This window comes from Drosophila biarmipes, chromosome 2L, assembly GCF_025231255.1.
Source record: "Drosophila biarmipes strain raj3 chromosome 2L, RU_DBia_V1.1, whole genome shotgun sequence".
NCBI classification, from domain to species: domain Eukaryota; kingdom Metazoa; phylum Arthropoda; class Insecta; order Diptera; family Drosophilidae; genus Drosophila; species Drosophila biarmipes.
Window position 1 is genome coordinate 13,409,074 of NC_066612.1, and position 24,880 is coordinate 13,433,953.

At 45.7% G+C, this 24,880-nt stretch overlaps 4 protein-coding genes across 6 annotated transcripts; 1 reads left to right on the forward strand and 3 right to left on the reverse strand.

Annotated features, from left to right (window-relative positions):
• Positions 1–1,440: 1,440 nt before the first annotated feature.
• On the reverse strand, positions 1,441–4,302 carry LOC108033340 (uncharacterized). Of its 2 annotated transcripts, none has more exons than XM_017107627.3 (2): positions 2,701–4,302; positions 1,441–2,479 (listed from the first exon to the last, which is right to left on the reverse strand). In XM_017107627.3, exons 1-2 carry the CDS (start codon positions 3,875–3,877, stop codon positions 1,644–1,646), a joined length of 2,013 nt encoding a protein of 670 aa, XP_016963116.1. In that variant the 5' UTR covers positions 3,878–4,302; the 3' UTR covers positions 1,441–1,643. The 2 variants fall into 2 exon arrangements, with proteins under 2 accessions (XP_016963116.1, XP_016963115.1); XM_017107626.3 differs by having other exon boundaries at positions 1,441–2,482.
• A 1,924-nt stretch (positions 4,303–6,226) lies between these two features.
• LOC108033292 (lipase 1-like) lies at positions 6,227–7,759 on the reverse strand. The gene is made up of 4 exons (XM_017107558.1): positions 7,739–7,759; positions 7,020–7,559; positions 6,667–6,825; positions 6,227–6,613 (listed from the first exon to the last, which is right to left on the reverse strand). The coding sequence occupies exons 1-4, from the start codon at positions 7,757–7,759 to the stop codon at positions 6,227–6,229; spliced, it is 1,107 nt and encodes a 368-aa protein (XP_016963047.1).
• Positions 7,760–10,207: 2,448 nt separating this feature from the next.
• Positions 10,208–12,549, reverse strand: LOC108034197 (lipase 1-like). The gene is made up of 4 exons (XM_017109025.3): positions 11,593–12,549; positions 10,994–11,533; positions 10,767–10,925; positions 10,208–10,704 (listed from the first exon to the last, which is right to left on the reverse strand). Exons 1-4 carry the CDS (start codon positions 12,532–12,534, stop codon positions 10,324–10,326), a joined length of 2,022 nt encoding a protein of 673 aa, XP_016964514.1. The 5' UTR covers positions 12,535–12,549; the 3' UTR covers positions 10,208–10,323.
• Positions 12,550–14,010: 1,461 nt separating this feature from the next.
• Positions 14,011–23,774, forward strand: LOC108033365 (lipase 1). 2 transcript variants are annotated; one of them, XM_017107675.3, is made up of 4 exons: positions 14,011–14,173; positions 22,147–22,328; positions 22,380–23,051; positions 23,107–23,774. In XM_017107675.3, exons 2-4 carry the CDS (start codon positions 22,203–22,205, stop codon positions 23,671–23,673), a joined length of 1,365 nt encoding a protein of 454 aa, XP_016963164.1. In that variant the 5' UTR covers positions 14,011–14,173; positions 22,147–22,202; the 3' UTR covers positions 23,674–23,774. The 2 variants fall into 2 exon arrangements, with proteins under 2 accessions (XP_016963164.1, XP_050740979.1); XM_050885022.1 differs by lacking the exon at positions 14,011–14,173 and having other exon boundaries at positions 22,006–22,328.
• Positions 23,775–24,880: the final 1,106 nt, after the last annotated feature.

The window sequence follows — 24,880 nt, forward strand, 5'->3', positions numbered from 1 at the left end:
ACACTTCCGGGCTGCAATCGGCCGAATGCAACAGCACCAGGAATGGCGTCAAATGTTTTACAGCCAGATAAGAAGTTTAATTTATGCGAAAACATGTTTGAAGCTTCTGCCGTCTGCCGGCGCGACCAGACGCCAAATGGTATAAATACAGTAGATAACCAGACTACACTGGTTTCAGGATGTGGCGGGGCTTCGACCACGCCCACGGTTCACATGCCGCCCCCCACTGCTATTGACCTTGCACGGCGGCGAACTTCAAACCCAAACAAAGTTGCGGCCCAGCAAAAATTGGCCATAAATTTCGGCCGAAGTCTCTTTCCGTTTTTGTGGTTGTCAATGAGTGGGATTTTTTTTCCCGCCCGGCGCTACTATTTATTTATTTAGCGCCATGTTTTGTCTAGACCCTCGCTGACTGACACTGTGGTCGGGCGGCACTCTCTCCGATATTTGTCAAGCGATAACTCCTTTTTATGGCCACCATTGTCTGCAGTCTGCAGTCCGTAGCCACTGCTCCAGCGGCAGCCCCATCGGATTTTATGCCATTTCCGTCTGGCGGAAACCGAAACCAAAGCCGAGTGGCCGGAGGAGCGTGCCTCTGCATAAGCAGGCTGGCAATTAAAAGCAAAGACGCCAGACATTCCTGCCGTGCGACGGGAGTGAGTGGATCGCATCATTAATTAGCCAGGAAGTGTTGATAGTTCCACCCGCTCAGTGGCGCATCTGTGAGTGGGTTCTGGGGGCTTTCTGCACACATTTTTGCGCAGCACACATTTTTAGTGCGTTCAGGTTTCACCGGGATGCTGGATATTAACGCCGTGAAGGAGCATTTCCGACCCCGTAAAGCAAATATATTTCTGATCAGCATCTCCAGACCTTTTGATCTTGTCTAGGCAAAATAGTCGGTCTGCCTTAAGCCTGAGATGAAACCTTCTCAAAAGCCTTATTTTAATAAAGTGGGACATTATCTTGATATTTCTTTAACTAATTTAAAATTCTTTAAAAATTGAAAAGCTTATCACCAACAATGTTTCGAGGGAACGTTCTGTAAGGGTATAGAAACTTCGGCCTTACAGAAGTAAGTTTCCATTCTTGTTTACTATTATTTCGTTTTAATTTTCACCCAATTGTGGATATTGATCCCCCAAATTTCTGACATGGGTCCACGCACGGCACTACATTTTGAATTAAGTTATATTTTGAAAACTTTTAAGGAAGTCTATAAAGCTGCTTTCAGTTTTACTTTCTTTTTCTAGAAACATGCAGGCTGCAGCAACATGTTGCTAAGGTTTCGTCGGCAGCCCAAAAGCATGCAATGAATTATGGTTATCAATTAAACGTGGGCAGGAAATCTAATTAATTAAATTAATTTTTTAGGGCTTGAACATAAATTTGTTTAATTTCAAATTTTCTTTAGTTAGAATACAAAATAATTACCACAGGTTTTGGGGTTTTGGGGATATTTATTATACTACTAGAAAACATAAAAAAAAGGTAGATGATCAAAAATAAATTGGTAATAACACACAGCTCAGCATGGATATCGGCCGGAGGGTGGACGTGGGTGCGGCGATTCCAGAACTCCGGCCCTCAGATACTATTTGAGGCTGCATCCAATGTTTCTCCCAATCCCTCAATCCGCAAGCTCACTCGTAGAATACCGGTTGTCCTGGCAGCCTGTGCACATTGCGGCGATGCATGCGGCCCTGCTCGTGCTGCTTCAACGACTTCACGTGGTTCAGCGTGATGTTGCATGCCTGGCAGTAGTAGGCGGCCACGGGATCGCCGATGGGACGTGGCTGGGGGGCCGGGAGGATCTGCAGGCCCATGGGCCTCAGAGGGGCCAGAGATGCATTGGCGTTCATCCCGTACATTTGACCGCCATTGAAAGGAGCCAGACCCACACCCCCGCCCACGTTTATGTCCATGCCCAGAGCCATGCCATCGGCACATCTAGCCGCGTAGACGGAGTGCACCCGCCTCCGGTGACGAGCGCCCGCCATGTGCATGGCCATCTGGGACTCCGAGGTGATGCTCACGTCGCACAGCTCGCACATCAGGAACTTGGCGTCCGTGCGCACCCACCTGCCCTCCGGATCGTAGAAGCCCTCTCCGTTGGGCTTTGTCATCTGGCGGGCCACCATGCGGTGGCGGCGTCCGAAGAAGTGCTGCTGGGCGTGCATCATCGAGGTCAGCTTGAGGTCGCACAGCTCGCAGTAGAAGTCCGCCGGGCGGAGGGCGCGCAGGTACTGCAGCGTCTCATCCGATACGCCCACGGCGCCCACAGCCTGTCCGGCGTGGCCAGTGGGGCAGTGGCGCACCAGCCAGGAGCTGATCCGGCGGTCGTGCGCCCGCGATGCATAGTGGTCTAGCGCATTTCGTTGCGACCGCATGACCGTGTGGCACAGGGCGCAGTAGTTCCAGCGGAAGAGGGCCTGCAGCTCTCGTGGATAAGCCTGGGGTGGAGCCGAGGGCACCGTCACTGCTGCGAAAGGCGGTAGTTATTAATGAAATGATAAGACAGTATTATTAGCCTAAAATCAAATTTATACAATCACTTTTCTTTCTCTTACTTAAATCCTAAGAAAATATTTTTGGAAAATAAAAGTTTCCTGGATTTATCCATTAAATATTTAATTAAAATTAAAAAAAATTGTGGTTTTCATTCTGGATTATTCTACAATTAATCCTGGCTCATCTTACCTGGTAGACTGGGCAAGGACAGGTTGTCCTGCAAACCAACGGGCGCCTCCTGGCGAATACGCGGCTCTATCATCGCCACTCGACCCATCACTGGACTCGGCTCCTGCGCCTGCACCTGGGCCAGGACTTTTCCTCGCTCCGAGAAGCCATCCTTGTAGCCGTTCTTGGGCTTTCCGGGCTCCTTGCCGATGTAGCTATAGCCACAAAACTCGCCCTTGTAGCCGTTGGGTCCTTTGGGTGGCGATTCTGCATGCTGGCTCTGGTGCTGCCCATAGAAGTTCGGCTCCGTCCTCATTTCTTTGGGGATCGCATGCGAGCGGTGGCCGTTGGAGAGGCGCTGCAGCTGCTCATTGGGCACATACTCCCCGTTGCTGTCCAGGCACAGCTCGGCCATCATGCGGGGTTCGTTTCCATTTCCGTTTCCACTTCCAGGAGTTCTTTTGGGAGCCTCCTTGAGCCCATTGATCCGTCGTGCTTCCGAGGTGGCCACATACTCGTTGCTCTCCCCCAAGCAGAGCTGCGGGCTGCGAGGTTGGGATGATATCTCCCGTGGGCACGAGGGGCCCTGGCCCGGAGTTCCTCCGTGCACCCAGATGTCCGAGTAGCTCAGCGGACTGGGGTGCTGCTGGTAGAGACTGGCCATAAAGTGAGCCCTCAGGGCTTCCGGAGGTTCGCCAGCCACGGCAGGCTCGCTAAAGGTGGCAACTTCCTTGGGGTTCTGGTCATTAACCAAGTGCATGGAGCACTGGGTCATAACCAGAGGCGGTGGCCCAGAGTGCGAGTCCGGCGACCAGACTTCGGTGGCGTTGCCTGCGTCCATAATGGCACGACCGTGCATTGGACACGGAGGTCGTTCTGGTCCAGGGACCTTCAGGCCCATTGTTTCCAGTGTGCCGGGGAGCACCAGCTGCTGCACGCTTTCCTGCTCCTCCGGGCCCTGCGACTCACCGGTCGGCCAGCCCGTGGTCGGCACGTTCACCTGGTAGCGGTGCACGGTCGGCTCGTCCACGCGGCGGAGCTCCACGAGCACGGCCATATAGCCGGATGGACAGCGCGGCTGCGGTTGCGGCATGGCGGAGGCCACACGCACTATGTTCCGGGCGCACTGCAGCGCGATCTGCTCGTGGACTAAGGGCAGGTGCATCTGCGGACGCACCTTGTACTGGTGGGACCACATGTCGTTCGATCTGGCAACTCCTTTCTGGGATCTCTTACACAATGACTGGCTGATGGCTTCTTCTTTGCTTTCTGCGGACTCGTCTGGGACTGGCTGCGGACCTGGTTTGTTGGCTAGCACATCTGGTCCTCCTTCGGTTGTGGGATTTGCTTTGCTTTTTTACCTCCTTGGCTCGTCGCTTTACATAGAAAATAGAGAACTTGGTGGTCCTTGAAATCTGAAGGGTTTTTGTACACTTGGGGTCGCGCAAAATTCCTCGACCGCTTCTCAGGTTTTGTGCTACTATTCTAATACGAAATGTTGGCAAAACATTTGAATTTGTTGGGAATCGGTGTTTAAAACGTGTGAACGGTTTCTCCACCAGTCGAAAGCTACATAACAAAACACAATTACTTTCCGGTCTTGTCTGTGAAAGGGATTAAATTGTCAGGGCCAGCCCAGATGTCCAGTCGAAGGGTCCCAGAGGTGCATTTTTCGATAGGGTATGGGATATATTTCAAAACTAAAAAAAAGTGTTGTAAGCTTTGGAAGAGCTCTTATTACTCAACATGGTTCTTATCGACTCTCCACCAATGGCTATGCCTGGCTATGTTCTTATTTTCTTTCCGTTCAATTGTACATGTTTTTGCTCTCCAGCTTTACGCGGAAATTTAGCAAAATTTATACTTGAAGCCCAAATCCTTCAAGGACGCGGCCCTGTTCGATCCGGTGAGAATGGTTGCCCCCCAAGGGACCTCTTCACGCACACGCCAATGCCGGGAATTGAGTTGGCAGGACTTTAAACATTCCCGGAAAATTCGCAGCATGCGAAAACAAAGGGGGAAAAGCTGCCGACTCAAATGTACATATGTGACTGCCTGGGGACATTAAAATAATGTTTAGCGCGTGATTTGGCTGGAGTATCCTTGGCATCAATTGTCAGCGCTTAGCCGGAGGGCAAGTTTATCGGGAGGGGCACCTGGGGAAGATTCGGGAGCAGGTTGACAACGAGCCCCCGCTGCCAACATCAATAACACTAATGGGAAAAGGATAAAGATAAGCATTAAATAACACACGTACGCCGGGTCTTTTGGGCTTACGGTGGGAAATGCCCCACCCGGCTGGGCCTACCATATGAGGAGTAGTGCTGCCCGCTAGGAGGTACGGAAAATAGCTAGAAACGTTGACATAAGGTCGGTAATAGCACGTATACTATTGGCCACATTTGTAAAACTAAAACTGGAATCGCATTATTGGTAATTTTGGTTAATTTAAAACTGTTATGATGGTCAAAGAAAAATTATATTATAAAATACGACTGCTGTTCATAAATAAGTTTAAAGGGAATATTTTATAACCCTATGAAAAATTAGTAAGGTGAAATCGTATTTCATCTGCAATGCCACAGGCTTTCGTTATCGAAATTGTCCAACACATTTTTATCTAATAAGTTGTTGGACCAATAATGAAACGTGATATCCAGTTTATCGAGCTTAAAGTTTCAAGTTTGTTGATTGGGCAGCCAAAGATAGTTGGCATAAAAATGCTATATCTTTTGTTCTAACAGCCCAAACGGTATGTATTTTTTTCTCAGTTTTCTTAGAGCTATATACTACTACTAGAAAATTTCTAGTAGAATAGAAAATAGCATAACCAGGCACATCGAAAATAGCTAGGCTGGCAGTGGTGGTGCTGAATTGTGGGTGGCTTGAGCCCCGAGGGCTGCGTACGTGGGGCTGTTAAGCGACACGTTCCACCGCCCCCGATGTCGCAGCCCCCTCGGCCCTCCTTTGTTTGCTCTGCGCATTTTTCACATTTCGCGTTTCTGCTTCCGCTTTTCGCCATTGTCGTGACTCCGCCAAAAGAAATGTGTCACACACGTGAGCAATTTAAAGCCTTGGTCTGGCTTCCTTTCGCCTCATTTCGATTGCAAACTTAATTTGAAAACTTGGCCTCGCGGCGTCTAAATATGCGTTCAGGATGTGAAATTTATGGCGGCGCTTGGGGCCGGGAAAATGCAAATTTCCCTCGCTGCTCGTAAGCATTGATTTCGTTTCCATCGCTGAGTGATGCCGATGGAAAGGGCTCAGAGCCAGTGAATTGATGGCCAGCCCCCAGAGGAACTTTCGTTAGCAGTGGAAAAAATGTGAACGATTTTTGGTAGATTTTATAACTATTTTTGTTTCAATTATAGTTGAAATCATTATACCCTCTGCAAGGGTATAAGAATATCTTCCCATTTTTTAACCTTTTTATAATCCCTGTACTGTGATATTTAAAGTACATTTATGTAAGGTTCTATGATTTCAATGTCTCTTTACTGAAACTCTACATTTTTAACTGATTGCTTGATGTAATCCCTCATCTGGCCTACCCTGGCAGCTGAACTGACAAGTGGCGAAGGACGTGACTATAAACCAGCGGTCGGACATCCTTCGAGAGCGTAAAGTCAAAGTGGGAGAAGCCGTTGTAGTTGACCTTCCGGCTCTCGACGAGATTGGGCAGGCTCTGCTGCAGCCGGTTTACATCCGAGTCGGATCCCAGCCAGTCTCCTCCGCCGTGGTGGATCACCACTTTGCTGGTCGTCAGCGAGAGGTTGTAGACTGGGGGAGCGCTGGACTCGTATCGAACCCGATTCAGGACAGGTCCATGATCGAAATGCTGGAAGTTCTGGTCACCCTGCAGCTGGGCGTAGTGGTACACCTGCTTGGCAGAGGCGCCTTGGGAGGCGTGGGCCGCCACAATCGGGGTTAGCGTCTGAAAGATAATGGGGTTCTGAAGATAACGCAATAAAGAACCTCTAGTCCCACCTTATTAAAGCTCTTCCAGTCGAATCCGCAGAGTACAAAGTCAAAGATGGCGCAAATTTTACTGGCCAGCTCCGAGGTCGAGCATATGTGCTGGCGGAACTGCTCTATGAGCTTTGTTTTCGACGAGATCTCATAACCCCCTAAAAGGTTCAACAGCATCTACAAAAAAAGATTTTATGCAGCGGTTACTGTAAATTTAGAGATTAAAATCTCCACCAAAAGTGTTTAAAAGTATGCAACGCAATTTATATTTCCTACAGCATACTTTTCGGCAACTTAAAAGGGGTTATTAAAGCTCGACAAATTTTAGCGCCACCCCTTTTATAAAGTACTTTGCGATCGATTCTACTTACCGAATACTTTCCTTTGAACATGCTGAGGAACTTAAGCACTGGACTGCGGTTCTCCTGCAGATAAACCGTTGGGGAAAGGGCCTGCATGAGCTGCACCTTATGGGCATAGTTTGGCTTTTCACTGCACATCACAAAGAATACGGTGGAGCCCTGTGAGTGTCCAATGTACTGGAGCTTCCGCTTGTTGGTGCGCTTGAGGATAAAATCAATGGCAGCGGGTACATCATATTTTCCGATTTCGTGGAAGGAGAAGTCCCAGTACTTCCGGGGTTTCCTTCGAGGCCCAGTTTGTTCCCTAGAGTATTTGTTGCCCCTGGTATTCAGCATCCAGACGTCGTAGCCCTTTCGGTATAGGATGTACGCCAGTCCGTTCTTGGGTCCCAGTTCCACCCACGAGGCGGAGCTAGACATCAGACCGTGGACCAGTAGGACAGGCTTAGCTCCAGGACGGGGAATACGGTGCAGACAGAGCTTGTAGCCATCGTCAGAGTTCACGAAGTTGGTCTCCGACGGATAGCCGTATTTTTCAATAAGGTTCGCCTATGTTTTGATGGGAATTTAAATCAGTTAAGAACAGGGTTAAAGATATTTACTGACCGTTGTCAGCTTGGAGTCATCTAAGATGTCCGTCTGGGAGAGGTACTTCGGTGGGTTGTATATTTTGTACTCAGAAGTAAACAGGTTGACTTTCGCATTTTTTAAAAGATCTCTTTGCGAACCTGCCGGTAGTAAGGAGTCATATGGGTTGAAAGAGATCGCTGGGTTCTGTGCACTTAACTGGGATTGTGATTTGGACTGTGACTGTCTTTGAGACTGTGAATTCAACTGGGACTGTGTTTGGGACAGTGGCACAGAGCTCCGCGAACTCAATTGGGGCTGTGATTGGGAAAGTAATCCTGATGACAGCTCTTGGGACTGTGACTGTCTCTGAGACAGTGACCCTGATGACTGAGAGTTTAACTGTGACTGTGTTTGGGACCGTTTTTCAGAAGTCAGCGAATTCAACTGGGACTGTGATTGGGAAAGTGATCCTGATGAGTGCGAAAGGGACTGTAACTGTGATTGCCTCTGAGACTGTGATCCTGATGACTGTGACTGTGTTTGGGACAGTGACCCAGAAATCTGTGGATTCAACTGTGACTGGGACTGCGTTTGGGAGAGTAATCCTGATGACAGAAATTGGGACTGTGACTGTCTCTGAGACAGCGATCCTAATGACCCTGAGAATAACTGCGATTGTGTTTGGGACTGTGAACCAGAGTTCTGGGAGTTCATTTGGGACTGTGATTGAGAAAGTGATCCAGAAGACTGTAACTGTGACTGTATCTGGGACCGTAAGTGAGACTTTAGCTGGGAATTCAATTTGGACAGTAATGCTGAAGGCTTCTCCTTTCCTTGAGACAGCTCTGGCTGGTCAACCGGCGCCAAACTTATAGGTCTTAAAAGTTGTTTGCTTTTTAGTTCCTGTAACTTTTTTTCCAGCTCGGCAATTTTCTGGGACGTCTGTTTAATATGATACTGTTTCACGTTCATAGCCGTTAAATCCTTTCGATCAATTATTTCAAAGCTAGAATTCAATTTGATCGGTTCGAATGGCGTTAAAATATAAAACTTGGATTGTGGTATTTGTGGAGCATCAACTAGTAACAGTTCAGAATTTGATTGCTGACTATTTAATTTCAACTGAGGTGAAGGTTTTACATTGGTATCTTCTGAGTCGCCAGTTCGGGGATAAACGTCATTCGTTATTAGTTGTTTTCTTCTTAGCCTTCGAGGAATTATCACATATTCAGGAATTGAATTCAGCTGTCTAATCTCGTGTTGGTAGGGAACAATCACGTACTGAGATCGTTGTGATGATGAAGCAACCCTATATATTATAGGGCTTGAATCCTTTGGGGTTATTTGTTTGATAACGGGTTGCTCTAGAAGGGACTTCTTTAGTATATCGATCTGTGACTGTAACTGTGACTGAATCGAATTGATTAATTTGTTGGTTGTATTGATGGGAGGGTTTTTGTTTGGCTTAGAATCAATGATGTTGAATTGAGAATTCGTTTCCAGTGGAATTGGTTGATCTATCTCTTGTGGACGTGTTATATTCTGATGAGGCCTTGGTTGTATGATCAGAGGTGCAATATTTGGTTCCCGGGGATTCGTTAGATCTCCAACATGTGACTGAGATTCCGGTGGACCGCTAGTTCCTATGTCCTAATATTAAATTATCAGATGGAGGCTCAATCCATTTTCAATTAAACTTTTTTGCATTATAATTCGAACCTGTACCAAGGACTGCGACTGTTTATCTGCACCGGAACGTAGTTGAAATAGAGGGTCTATCTGTGGTTCCCATATCTCACACTTGTTGGGTACGACAGTACCAAGTAAAACGATAATACAGATCGCGAGATTAGGAACTAAAGCCATTCCGGTGCTTAGATCACTTCAGGGGGAATCAAACAGACCGCTTTTATAGGCTCGATGCTAACGAGCCTTGAAATTAAAATAACAATGCTTGGAGTACAGTGTCAATCCGCAGATAAACTGCTTAAAATACCAAAGTTGCATCACTAAATAAGAAACAAAGGCTAGAAGCACAAAAAAAAGCCTTGCATAACTCTTAAAAAATCGGTATCCTTCCTTTATTTTTTTGTAACCGACCGTAATCTACATTATGCTGGACGGCAAAAAAATACATTTATTATTTCGAATCCGTGTTTGCTTTATACTTTTACCCTTTTATAAAATTTTCTTTTATATTAAAAGGAGAATATTGTATACGTTGAAACGTATGTAACACAGGTAGCGGTTTGCACCTATTTTTAATCAGAATCCCTAGCTGAGTTGACCTGGCCCAGGGTGAGCATAACTAGTTTAATCAGGACACGACTATTAATTTGATACTCTTGCTCATCACTAGACTAGTCTATCCTAGGTAGGGTTCCTTTATTTTAAGGCCTTAGTTATGAAACTCTTCTCAAAGCCTATTTTTATTGTAGATAGTATATAAGCTGGAACGAAAGTTAACGAAAAAATTTGGTAAATATTACTTTTGTTTTAAAATTGATAACCAATTGATGTAGTGGAAGTAGTCGTTTTGCTGCAAGCTAAGATATGTATATTAATTATCCCTCACACTCCCTAAAGCTAAGCAAGGGGTATTTGAAATAAATTAATAACTGACCAATTTTTTTCAATAAATTCTTTATTATAATATAATAAATATTTATTACAAAAAGTAAAACTTTTAAAGTCTAAGCTACCAACAGCTTTTCTATTATTTCCTTTCCTATTTTTTCAACGTCTAACGGTAGGTGCCGCAAAGGTCAATGACCCGCTCGTAGACCAATGGTCGGACGTCCTGCGAGAGCGTAAAGTCGAAGTGGGAAAAGCCCTCTGCTCGCACCTTCCTGTTTTCGATGCAGTTAGGCAGGATCTGCTGGAGCAGGGCCACATCGTTATCTGATCCCAGCCAGTCGCCTCCGCCGTGGTGGAGCGCCACCTTGCTGGTCACAAGCGAAAGGTTGTAGCGGGGCGGATATATAGACTTATAGCGCAGTCGATTCCCGAGAAGGCCGAAGTCGTAGTATTGGAACACACTTTTTCCCTGCATCTGGGCCAAGTGGTGTATCTGCTTGGCGGAGGCACCTTGCGAGGCGTGTCCTTCCACAACAGGGCTGAGGGTCTAGAAAAAGATGAACTGCATTATCTTCAAGGATCTATGTAAAACATATCTCAAGTCCCCACTCGATTGAAGCTCCGCCAGTTGAAGCCGCAGACCACAAATTCAAAAATGGCGCAGATGCGACTGGTGAGTCTGGAGGCTGAGCAGATGTGCGAACGGAACCGTTCGATGAGCTTGTTCTTCAGAGAGATCTTGTAGCCACCCACAAGATTCAACAGCATCTGTTATAAAGCGAAATTAACATGCTCTATAAGAAATATCGTTTTGTTATTTTTCTCTGTGTACTCACCGTAAAGCCACCCTTGAACATGCGCATGAACTTGAGAACTGGGCTGAGGGCTCCCTTCAAGAAGACTGTTGGGGACAGGGACTGCATGAGCTTTATCTTGGCGGCGTACATGGGTCTTAGACAGCTCATCGCAAAGAAAGCGGTGGAGCCCTGCGAGTGGCCAATGTACTGAATGCCCGGCTGGTTGGTCTGCGCCAGGATGAGATCGATGGCAGCCGGTATATCGTACTGGCCGATCTCGTGGAAGGAATAGTCGTAGTAACTCCGATCGCTCTCGTGACCGCTCCCCCGCTCCTGCGAGTATATGTTGCCCCTGGTATTGAGCATCCAGACGTCGAAGCCCTTCCGGTAGAGGATGTAGGCCAGGCCTGAAGCCGGACCAAACTGCACCCAAGAGGCTGAGCTGGCCATCAGGCCGTGGACCAACATGATGGGCGTGGCTCCGGGCCGGGGAATGCGGTGCAAGCAGACTTTGTATCTGTCCTCTGTGTTCGCGTAGTGGGTCTCTGACGGATAGCCATACCTCTGGATCAAGGCATCCTGTTGAACGATGTAGAATGGGGCTATAATGACTGTAGACTCCCTACGGGACTACTTACCGTCTGCAGCTTGGAGTCGATTTGAATGTCCGCTTCCGAAAAGTAAGGCTTCTCCTGACATCGGCCACATGTGCGTGGGCCAATTGGCTCCGCTCCTGATGGTAGGCCCTCTGTTTGGTATTTAATTTGGCCCTCAATAAGACTTTGTGCCTGACCAAGCTCCATCAGTTGCTCTTCAATCTGGTCTCGAGCTTTCTCTATTTGTTGGAATTGTGCGTTTAATTCAGCCTGCTCTTGCCGTTGAGACTGTGACTGGGTCTGAGATTGAGATTGTGACTGAGATTGTGATTGAGATTGTGACTGGGACTGTGACTGGGACTGTGACTGGGACTGTGATTGAGATTGTGATTGTGTCTGTGTCTGTGACTGAGATTGTGATTGAGCTTGTGATTGAGCTTGTGACCGAGGCTGTGACCCAGCTTCTGGGTAAGCCAGTAATAAAGCTTGAGCCAGTAATTGTGATTCAAGCTTAGAGAGCGCTATTCCTTGCTTTAGAGATTGTGCCATAGCCAGCTTTAGTTTGGCCAGCGTTTCGTACTGCGTTAGTACTTGAGTTTGTGGTTCACCCTGGTCTAGAGCTTCTGCTTCAGACTGTGATGCAAGAATCGCTTGCAAACTCGCTTGCAGTTTTTCCACCTCTGTGGCCTGCGAATCAATCTTTGTGTAGACTTCTTCTAGTAATTGTGCCTGTTCTAATCCTCCTGAAGCCAGTAATTGTGCCCCTAGGGCTTCCTCTTCTACAATTTGTTGTAATTCCTCTGGGGACATCCTTTGAACCGCCTCGGTCAAAGAATCCTTTAGCGAAATATTTTTCAATTTCTCAGCGCTCTGAGCTGCCAGTAAACTGTTAGCCGCAGGGACAATTGGATGGTGGAAGAGCGTTTCAACCATCCTACCGATCGCCAGAAGCGCAAACCACGCGTAATAGACACCAATCCGCATTTTGGCGATAAACCGACTTTTAAGAGAAGATCGAACTGTACGCTTTTATAGGCTCGCAGATAAAACACCATGAAATTAAAAACTCATGGATTAAACAACCAAAGCTAAGACTATTAGTTTGCGTTCTTATATAACCACCAGACACTTAGCTAACTAAAAAATACAACATTAGAAAATGCATTTTTTCCAAAGCTTTTTTTACAGTGACTGAGCCTTGAACCCATCTCCTGAACATCTGTAAAAGCTACGACTTTCATGTTAACACAATTTTTTACTTAAAAATTTACCAGACTTTAAAGCCCAAAGAGATCTGAAAGCATAAGTTGGTTGATTACTAATCCGAAGTCTTTCTGATTTTCTAAACATTTTTACTACATATTAGTTTACTTTGTTACTTTAATTACTTGTAGTCTACACTTAATTGTAAATGCAAGATGTAAATTGTTAAAAAATATTTAAAGAAGGTAATGGAATTTAGGGTAAAGAAAAGTTTGCCAAGTTTGGCCAATCTAATTGGAAGAGTGCACGAAGCCCAAGCGTTATTATCCCTGCTCCTTGTTTAGTCCTTGTTCCGGTGGCGTTGGCAAATTCACGCCACTCGCTTGTTTGCGCAAATTTGATTATCAAAATACCCAAGGAGAGTGCAGCCGCGGCCGGCAAAGTCGGGAAAGAAGTCGCGAAAGGAGAAAGGATAATGCCATGTCGCCGCATTAGCGCCTCTGATGGCCTGGGGGCGGGGGCGTGGTCGCTGTACCGTGAAACAAGCTGCAAAATGAGTTTGACTGCCTAGTGTCCTTGTGCCCCTTCAGCCCTTTGCCTGATTAAAGCTCCTCGCCAACTGGCGGAGATTTGTTTTATTTTGCAGGCATATCATTTGGATGCACTGCGCCCCTGCGCAAATGGGGCATTAAGCCCCCCGACAGGACCTGACACATATTAAATTTCATCTCGCTGTCAGTCGGACTGCGGATCGGGCGCCTAATGAAGGTTAAGCAACTTTTAATGTCCCTGCCCCGGCCATTTTGCAGACCATTAAATGTTTCGCCTGGCAATGTGCCATATGTTTCCAGCATGGACATAAGCCCCGTCCGGGAAACGTTCTGCAAAAACTTTCCTTATCATTTCAGCGCCAAAAGCCATAAAGACGCTCGCTAAGTCTGCGTGTGTTTGTGATGACATGACGATGACAGTAATCGTAATCCTAGTCATGGTAATGATGACACTGGAGCCCCCAGCCGGGCCATATAAGCATATGCTGTGCCCGGGAATCAGGTTGTGCCCAGACACTTAACGGTCATGTGGAGGGCTAACGAGCGATTTCACCCTTTATGGCCTGAATTTGGATGCCGTTGGCCATCGGATTCCGTCACGAGCGCTTCAATTAGTGATTCAACTGTGGAAATCGGCGTCAGTTGCGCGTCGCAACGATATGATTGCTCTCTATTTTATTAGTTTTTATGGCATTCCGTTCGGGTCACCAGTTCTCCTCACCTCGCGAGTCACGCCTGGTGGACACCTTCCGCTTTCCCAGTCAATCGCAATCGGTGTGACTCCCGCCTGTCACAGTTGCTCCTGAGCTAAGGTCAATTCAGAGCCGGACCCTTTTCCACTCAAGCGGAACTCGAGGCAGTCTTAAGTGGTATGAAGATTTTAGCATTTGAACTTGGTGCACTTGCCAAAGTAAAAACTGACTTAAAGTATTAAACAATCAAAAAATAAAGGTTATTGAAATCTTTTTTACATAAGTCTTAAGAGCCTAAAAGTATGCAATTTTTTTGCTTTCGATTGCAAAATATATTGTTGCATACTTTTAGACACCAAAAACATTTACAAGTGATTTAAAAAATCCATATTTATGAAATTTCTCAAAACTATTTATATAGATCAACAACAATATTTAGAGAATAGAAAGCACTGCAGTTAAGGCATTCTATTAAAATGTAATTTAATTTATTATATATTTTGAGGATATGAAGAACCAACTTTATTTTCAGTGTCGTGTGATGCATGGTTATGTGAGCATTTCCATGTTCACACAAGTACAGCCCCTTCCACTGCCACTTTCCTCTGTAATTTCATGCTCCATTGGCCAAGGAAATCGCCACACAATCAAAGGAAGAGCTTCGCCCCTTGGTCAGCGCTCCAAGTTATACAATCGAGTTGAATGCTAGGAATTTAGGCCACATTGCTCGAATTTTAGCGCTGTTAAACATATTCAAATTCCTTGGCACAATTTACGAACTTCTAAATTTCTTGGCGGCGCTTTCGAACCGAGCCTCGTATATTTTTCATACACCCAGAACGCAACTTTCGATTGGCGTGTGTCCAGGCTCTTTGTTGCGTTATTTATGCAGTTTTCTGCTGGAACACTATCTCCAGCTGTCGCTGTTGTTGTAGCTGCAGTCATGGCCACTTGTTTCCGCACGCCATTTCTTTCGGGCTTTCCCCACGCCGGTCCACCCAATTTTTATTTATTTTTCTCCGCTTTTTTTCTCTGCATTTTTTAAACATTTCTTTTTCTGCTGCTGTCGGGGGCCCCAACACGAGAAGTCCATTTCGAAATTTATGTACACACAAATTGAAAGCGCGGGGAGGGACTGGGAGCCGAAATGAACGAAAGAAAAGTGTTTTGGTACTGGCAGAAAAAAGTTGGCTGCATTTCTCGAATTGCAGTTTCGGTAAAAAGAATTCGGGGAAGAAAAAACAAACGATACGCCTTTAAGTGACACTTGCCAGGAGGTTTTGTATTCCCGAACGGTGGAGTCCTCTGGCTGGAAAGCGGGGATTGTCCTAACAACCGCTTTGTCCAAAGCAGTCGGCAAAACGTTTTGAGTGTTGACTTTGCAGAGGAAAAGGCGGGAGAAATCCGAAAAAATAACGCAATTGAAAAGGGATCAGATAATGCTTGCCAACACCCGAAACATGTTCAATAAAAAAATTAAATTGCTTTATATTCATGTCGAATCCCTTTAAATTGTACGACTATTCCCTTTGAAACTGCTCCTTAAATAGTTCAAGTAAAGCCAACCACCGCCTTGAACTCTCTCAGGCTTGAACTTCCGATGGACTCATTTGTTGGACCCACTGAACAATAAACAAGCGGCGCAGTTTATTGCCCTCTGAACTTCTGGCCAGAGCGAAAAGTTCACCTCGTTTATAAGGCGGCATTGGCAGTTGCGATTGCTCTTGGCATAAATTAGATGCGGCAGCGGCTTTGGAAAATAGGTTGCCATTTGTGCGGCTCCTTTTCCTGGCTTCTGGGCTTCGGGTTCCAGGTTCCAGGTTCCTGGTTCTTGCTGCCCGAGGCGGGCCTTTGTTTCGGTGGCGGTGTCATCATGGGTTAACCTGGGCTGAAATTAACCCAGCTGAGCCCACGAAGCTGCGACCCGTTTCCTGTCAGTCTCTTTGTCCCTCAGTCTGACTGACTGACTGCATTTGCATTTCAATGACCCGCCCTTTTAAATGCCTCTGCTGCACAGAGAACTGAATTCTATTATGTGATTTAAGTTTAGAAAAAAGTATCTTTTTTATCTGAAAGAAAACGCTGTTATGATCCATTTTTCGTTTAAAATCAAAGTATTACAAAGACTAGCTGACGAGTTGTTAATAAAGTAGATTCTATAATAGGCATTACAATTCAAGTGTTCGGTTTTTGTATCATAATCTTTAATTTATTAATTTATTAAAGGATTGTCCCTAAATTTCCCTTAAAGACATACAATTTTGCACTGTTCGCCAAGTGTTTCCCTAACTCTTTACTCAATTATCGCTGAACGCGCGACTGGCAACTGTGTCTTGTGTATGCTAATTTCATTACAATGCAGTGGGGGGTCGCTCCCAGCCACAGGACCCAGCTCAATACCCAATGAATTATGATGGACGTTGTCATGAGTGAGTCGCACTCGCACATCCAATGGCCTCTGTGGTCGGCGGCTTTGGACCGTGCGCGTGTGTTGGCCATGTTTATCTCTCCGGCCAACGTATACTTAGCACATTTGTCGGGAATCGGGGAACCGGGGAACCGGGGAGAGGGTTCCTAGGGATGGCGGTTGTGGGTTGGGGGCTGGTCAATGAGCGTTTGGCGGGCACACACGCCATCAGTAGATTGCTGCCTAGGCGTTTTTGTCCGACACGCCCCTCGCACGAGAGCGGGGACAGGGGTTTCAAGAGGGACTCCAGGCGAAATGAAGTGCTTACCGCGGGGCTACTCACTTTAACGCGGAAATTACACTGCAGAAAAGGAAACCTACAAAAGAACTGAGTATGTCTAAGGAATAAACTAAGTTTGATAGATGTATCTCTGAAAGTTTCCCAACAAACTAGTCTTTAAATGTTATTTCGTATGGTTTTCAGTTATTTTATAATCTTTTGTAGGATTCATTAAACTAAACGCTTAAATAAATAATTTTAAAGATCCGGGAAATACCTTTCCCTTGCAATTATCTGAGTGTAGAGTTAGCGCCGTGGTGGTGGCGAACCCTTTGGTTGCGCCACTTCATTATAGCCGTTTCTCAATTGATTATCGTTAGTTTTCCATGGGTGGGCCCGCCTCGTGGGTGGTTGCATGTGGATGTGTGATAATGCCATAATTATGCCCCTTCCTTGGCGTGCTCGGCGCTACAGCTCGTGTTATAGTTGCGGCTTTTGCCTCGCCGATTATATTTGCACGCATGTCCTTTTTCGCTGCCTATCCTGCCCCTGCCCGTGTCCCACCCACTCCACCATTTACTCAGTGGGTTTTTCGCCGTGTTTTCACGGTTGTCGGGACTACGGTATCCAGTTTTTGCATGCGCCTCGCACATTTAAGTAAGTAATCCCCATAAACTGCTCTTGAAATATTTCATTATCGTAATGAAAAGGACTACAGCACATTACGTTTATGTTCCGTGCTGCCTTCGCAGCGTGGAGTCCTTGTCAGACGCTGATAATGAAATGGGCAAAGTGTCGGCCACGTAATATATTTATAGGAACTTCCATAATGGTCATGCGAGGAAATAAATTGCAATGCCTTTATTTCAGCTCAAAGGATTTGTTGCGAAGGCATCTTAATGCTGTTTGGCAAGTGACATGTTAATATTGGTTAGGGTTAGGGGTTAATCATTAGTTTACTTCCGTCATGCCTAAAACTTATGAAGGTTCATATTCAAATAAAAGTAAATTATTGCTTAACAAAGCAACCTTTCTCGCAGGATTACATTTTCATTTACACTCGACCTTAATCATTGGTTATGCCTAAAAATCAATTCATTTTCATAGGAAAATAAATTATTGCATATCCTGAGCATCCTATCACGAAACTACACTTTCATTTAAGCTTGACATATTTCTCTGTCCTTTTTTGTCAAAGAAACTCAATCATTTAGTGTCCCATTCCCTTCTGGTGTCCACACAAATCAAACCAAATCAATCGTCAACAGCAGCCCTTTGGGTGCAATTAGTCGCCCAAACAAGTTTTCATTAAATGGGCTTAATTCAATTAATTTATGGCTGCAAATTACGAATCACATTAAATTAAATAACGATGCATCTTTTACAAGGCTCAAAAGTAACACCAGCCTGCAGGAAAGCGTTGCAGCAGGGCGAAAATAGTTCACATATGTGCTCGTTTTCGCCCCCAAACTTGTGGGCCAGTGTGGAAAATCATCCTTTCCTCGACGCTGAAAGTCTTCTCGTTTTCCATAAATTAATCAATTCCGCGGCCATTGCCGCTGTCAGCTGTAATCCTTTATCACTCGTTCAGTTGGTTGATGGCCGGCGACAGGACCCAGCGGCTCCACATATTTCTGGGCCCATGACAATACGCAAATAACGAGGTAATTAATAAAAAAAAGAGCGTCGTATATTTTATTGTCAGAAATTAACAAGCAGTCGACACATCATAGAGAAGGCGGCCACGCTTTCAGCTGACTTTCTTAGGTGGGGAAACCATAAATTTAAATTTAATATAATAAAATTAAATTCCATTTTCACTCGTTTGATCCACAAATGCAGGGCTACTTTGAATGAATGAATTTAAATATTAAACTCGAGCGACTGGCTGAAACTGGCAGAGATTCACCGACTCCGACCCTGAACTTGTCGCACTGCAGAAGTACATTTTAAAGGCAGGTCCAGATCCATGTACTGTGGCACGTGCACAAAAGTAATTACAAAACGCAGACAAAACGGGGGCGGGATCCCCTTTTACAGCGACTGGGCGTGGCCAGGGGCAGTTGAGTGGGGCTGACAGCTAAAAAACGAATTGTAATTGGCCCAGAGTCAAGTCGGGGGCACAGAAAACATTTCTTTCTCTAGCTAAAGTTAGTGATTATATATTTGGTTTGCTTACAAAAGTTACCTAATATTGGAAAACTATTAAAATGGCAAGCGAAAACTAAACATCAACAATAAAATTGCATTATAATAAAGTGTTTGTAAATGACCATTCGGATGTAGCAATTGTTAATGATAATTAAAAAGCATTTAAAGCTATCTAATGCTAGGAAATTAGTATAAAAATAGCTCATTTTCAGTAAGGGCATTTTCAGAATCAAACATTTTAGTATGTAAATAAAATTAAATTAATTCACACGTCGGGAAATCTTTAGCATTCCAATAAAGACCTGAATTTTAGGTTTATTTGGAGTAAAAACTTCAATACTCAAATCACTCCTAATTTCTCTCTGTGCTCCATTCAGAAGCCTTTGGGAAGTGAGTGCGATATGGCGACCCCGACCCAGCTTGTCTGGCCCACACTTGACTTTAACCTCTGCAAAAGCGGAAGTTGTTCCTTTGACTGGCCAACGGAATTGAGTCCTGCCTTGGCTCAGGTCCAAAAACTTAGCCGAAGTCGTAAAGTTTCAGAGGCTGACCTTTTTTCGCCCGGCCACTTTTTCACTTAGGCTTCACGCACTTTTATTTCCCTGGCGCCATAATGAGCCAAAAGCTCGGAAGCATTTGCTGCTCTCGGCCAAGACAAAGAGTTCGCATGAAATTTTATGCGCGCGTGATTAAAAGTCACGTGCGTGGCCAACATGAAGGGGTTCCTCGACGGGCGACTGAGGTGGCTCTGGGCAACTGCTGCGGCTAATGTGAGCCCACGACAGGCGAACAATGCTGATCATAATCTCGGCCGCGCCAGATGCTGCCACTAACGAGCTCCGAGCATCGAACACTCAAACAGATTTGCTCTACATTTAGGAAAGGAACGGGGAAAGAGCAATGAAAACACTCGTATTTGTAGAGTTAGTAAACATAACTTTTTGATGCACTTTTTAAATTAAGTAATTAGATTTCACCTATAATTAGGTATTTTATAGATACATAGATAGATATCCTTAAAATACTTAAAGATTAACTTAAGCCAATATCATAGATAAGGGATTTCAGTTTGTTCTATTCACAGCATATATTTGGAAAACTCTCTTCTGCTTCTGCTTTTTTCTCATTTACTAAATTTTCCCAGTGCAGCCGGCTAGTTGCTCTAGGCATTTAAGGCTAAGAGCTGTGCTCCCATTGTCTCAGTCCAGCTCCCACTAAGGGCTTCCCGGCCAATTGATTGGTCTCGTTTTCATTGTTGGCCAGACGGGTTTCCTGGCCTGCACCTCGGCGCACTGCAAGTTGCAACACGCTTTTGGCCTGTTGATTGTCGTGTGATTGGCAGCTGGCGCAGTAATAACACAAATCCATTGGCAAGCAGGCCAATGGCTAATTGCCGTGGCACGCGTCGGGACCTAAAGGAACCGCCTCCTCGGCTGGTCCACCTTTAAGGTGCGACCAGGAAATTGGGTAACACGGCTGACAGCTAAATTTCGGAGCTGGAAAAGTGGGCCAAAAGGGCAGCGATTTTAGGCAGCGCTTAAAGACTCTGGGGGAATTAAGCAAACTGAAAATGAACAAAAAAGCTATTTGTGTCTTAGATATAAAAATATTGAAAACCCGACATTAGCTAAAATTAGGGAGTTATTACATAACACAACTGCCCTGCCAATATAATTTAGGGAAAATTAACCGAAACTGGAAGTAAAGCCATTTATTTTAGGCCAATATTAAAGTTAAGGTTATAGTAGTTTCCTCGGTGCATTATATTTCTTTATAAAATCTTTTACAGTAATGTTATGAAATTTGTATTTTTTCCCCATATTTGTTGTTATTATTGATACTATGGTTTGATTTCTTTTCGGTTTCTGTACACATACACATTTAATCACTTTTAATCAGAGTTCTTACAGAATAAAAAGAAATTATCAACCTTTCTTCGACACTTAACTAAAGAAAAGACATCCCAATTGATCCACTTAGCCAATTAATTTTAAAGGCAGCCCTTAGGCTTAGTCCATTGAAGTTCTCGCCATCCAAGCATGAAACCGAGGCTTCAACTCGAACATCCTTCCAACTGACTTGTGCAGAGCCACAGCCCCTCTCCTGAACCGTCCCCGCCCACATTGGTCCGCATGCCATGCGATGTCAAGTTGCCAAGGCTGCCACCACCACCCACCTCCGTCCCGGTCCGTCTGGTCCACCCTCCGCCGATGTCGACATGGCCAACATGTGGTGACAACGCCGAATTAAGTTATTTGTCAAATGTCGAAACGTTGGCCGCCACCGTCACACTCGCATCAGGCCTATCCCGCCATCGGAGCCGGATCCGAATCAGAGTACGAATCCGAATCGAAAATCCGGACACGGCCGGGCCGGGAAAGGATCCCGCTCCGTCCACGCCGCTTTGTCAGCCTGTCAGTCGTCGCCGTGACAGCAGTTGCTGCAAATAAAGGAGCGGCAAATATTTTATGCAGAAGCTGAAATCAATTTTTGCCAATCAATTGCGAAAAAAGAAAGCGATGACGTAGGCACTGAAAGGGACGATTCAAATGTTTGGCAAGTGGGCACGGTCCACTCCACAATTGAATTAAAAATTAAATTTCCAATTAAGCCGGCAAACATTTCTAGGATCATCCGCTTTTCGAAGGGGCGAGGCAAATCTGATTAAGAGGAGAGCGCTTTGATTTGGTCTGTCGGTGGTGGGCAGTGTAGATGCACTCAGATGGATGAAGGGCCTTGAAAATAGAAGGTACAACTCCGATTGGCGCAATAGTAATAGTATTTTTTATTAGTCAACAATGTTGACATGATAAACATAAATATCTAAATAATTTTTTATAATATTTTTTAATAATTATTTGCTCGGCATAAAGACAGATTTTCTTGCTCTATTTAAATTTTCCTTTAATGACAGGTGTAATTTTTTTGAATGTTAACCTTTCTTAAAAGTGTGCGTTTTACTGATTACTGCGGAGCCTGTAACTAATTGCAGTTTTTAAAACTATATTTCAATGCTATATGCTTTAATTAAAATCAGTTTAAAATAACGTTAGGTATCTGGTCTAGCCGTTCCAGCTGATTAATTGTCCGTAAACTCTTCTAGCTAAAGCTTATTAAATGACTGCAGATCGCCGCCATTAACGCCACTGATCACTGTGAACTTTGGCCACATTTACAAAAACATTTTTATTTTCTCCAATTTGAGGGAGCATTGAACACTTTCTGTCACATACAGCTGAAAATGAGCTGGCCACGATTCGATTATACGATAAGCCAAAAACAAACCCACACAAAAGTCCGCACTAATTACAGCGCTTTAGTGGGCAGTGAGCTTGGACTGAGCCCGATTTAGTCACGGATCGAACGCCATGCGACACGCGATCTGCTTTCTCTCAGTGCTGTGGGCGCATTCGCTCGATGACTCCGCGGTTGTGGGTGGATACGTGGAAGACACCTTTCCGGCGAGTGTGATTGAGGACGCCCACCTGAACACGGTTAGTTCTGGATGTGTTTCACAGGAATATTGCTGATCCAACCCTCTCTAGATTCAACTGCTGGAGAAGTACAAGCATCCGGCGGAAACGCACCAGGTGACCACTGAAGACAAATATGTGCTGACCCTGCATCGCATTCCACGACCTGGGGCCAGGCCGGTGCTGTTGGTTCACGGCCTGGAGGACACCTCCTCCACCTGGATTGTGATGGGTCCTCAGAGTGGCCTGGGCTACTACCTGTACGCCAACGGATACGATGTCTGGATGGGCAATGTCCGGGGCAATCGGTACTCCAAGGGCCATGTGAAGCTCAATCCGAATACGGACAAGGCCTATTGGAGCTTCTCGTGGCACGAGATCGGGATGTACGATCTGCCGGCCATGATCGATGGGGTTCTGGAAAAAACCGGATTCCAAAAGCTAAGCTACTTTGGCCACTCCCAGGGAACAACCTCGTTCTTCGTGATGGCTTCGAGTAGGCCACAGTATAACTCCAAAGTCCACTTGATGACCGCCCTGGCCCCAGTGGCCTTTATGAAGCACATGAAGGCTCCACTCCTGGGAGTGGCGCGCATGGGTCTCAACATGTTTGGTGAAAACTTTGAGCTTTTTCCATACTCGTCCCTGTATTATAGCCAGTGTGTTTCCTCCTCCGCCATGCTGAAGACCTGTTTGCGCTTCTACTGGCAGATTGTGGGAAAGAACCGCGAGGAGCAAAATGTGGTTGGTGGTAGACCATACATCTTCTGTACTTCTTTTACAATACCCATTTTCACAGACCATGTTCCCAGTTGTGATGGGTCACATCCCCGGCGGCTGCAATGTCAAACAACCCCTCCACTACATCCAACTGCAGAACTCCGATCGCTTCTGCCAGTACGACTACGATCCCAAGGAGAACCAAAGGATCTATGGACGTTCCACTCCGCCGGACTACCGCCTGGACAGGATCACCGCCCCGGTGGCCCTGTACTACGGCAGTAATGATTATCTAGCGGCGGTGGAGGATGTCCAACGATTGGCCAAGCTGCTGCCCAATGTGGTGGAGAACCATTTGTACCGCAAGTGGAACCACATGGACATGATATGGGGGATCAGTGCCAGGCGTTCGATTCAGCCCAGGATTCTGCAGGTGATGCAGTACTGGGAAGCAGGCGGGGCAACAAAGGATGTCACCACAGGCCTGCCGGTGGAGGAGGAGGTGGCTCAATTGCCTACGGAATCCCCGGTTGATGGGAACCCAGAGGAGGGTGAGGCTGGCAGTATCGCAGGAAACGAGGAGCAGCGGGAAAAGGATGAGGAAGACCAGGTGATGGTAGCTACTGATCCTACTTCAGAACTGTAGATTAAGTGTTATTTTTTGGGGAATGCACCTAGGTTTTAAAATAATATTTATACGGCTCAGTGATTGAATAATATATATGTATATAAACACACAAAACACAATTACACGAAAGGCAATTCTTAATAAAACCATGGGGAGTTTTTCGAACATATTGTTATTACTGAGTAAAACCGTCCTAAAATATTTGTTAGATAGACACAGACTGACTATGTGAAATCTTTTCCAATTTATAATTTAAATTTATGATCCAAAAAACATTTTTTTGTTTAAATTCTGAATATACTCTAACACTAGGCACGCGATCTAGCTGCTTTAACCCCTATTATGAAATTGCGTTCCATAAATTATCCCAAAGTAATCTTCCGGATACTTACTGGTATCTCATGAAAACTTCAAGCTTGGCTCCCATCTTTCTATTTATGAGTTTTGGATAGTTGGGAGGGGGAAACTGCAGCAATCACGTGCCACATCCGCCACACCGCCGCACTAATACCAACAACTGGAAACGTTTTGGGAATTTGAGAGCGCAACGAGGCGCGAAAACATTTACTCAACACTTAGCAGCTGTTGGTTAGTTTGTGGGGGCAAGTTTTCCCAGGGGGGTTGGGAAAGCGGGGGGCTCGGCGGCTTCTCGGGAGTTGTTCTTGTTCGGCGACGTGCGGCGAAAGTTTTTTATGATTTATGAAGCAGGCGACGATGGAGCAGCTGCTGCAAGTCCTGTATACTGTGTCCTGTGCGCTGTGTGCTGTATGCTGTGTCCCATGTCCTGTCTTCCATCTCTTGTCTGCTGTCTAGGACGACGGATGCGGATGTGGATGCGGATGGGGATGGTGAGGCAGCAGCTAAGCGCTTTCCCTTGTCAGTTGCCCAACTGCAACCCGGATATAAAAATTGCACTTTGATGCGTTTCCCTGGCGCAGAGCTATGCGGAGTGCAAACAATGCGCGAACGAAATAACAAAAGTTGCTTTGGCGGTTTTTTCAGCGCTGTGCTCATTAAAATTTTCGCCTTTGTCAAACCCACCAAACAATGGCAGGCCCCCCGTAAAACACTCGGGCCAAACATTCTGGAAGTGCCGACTCTGGCAGTTGACACATGCTGCCTTCCAAGCAATCGTGGCGCTGAAGCTAAGTGTGTAATTTGCGAGAGTGTGTGGTGGGCGGGCGGATGAATGCCAGAACAGCACAGCACAGCAGAATTCATATTG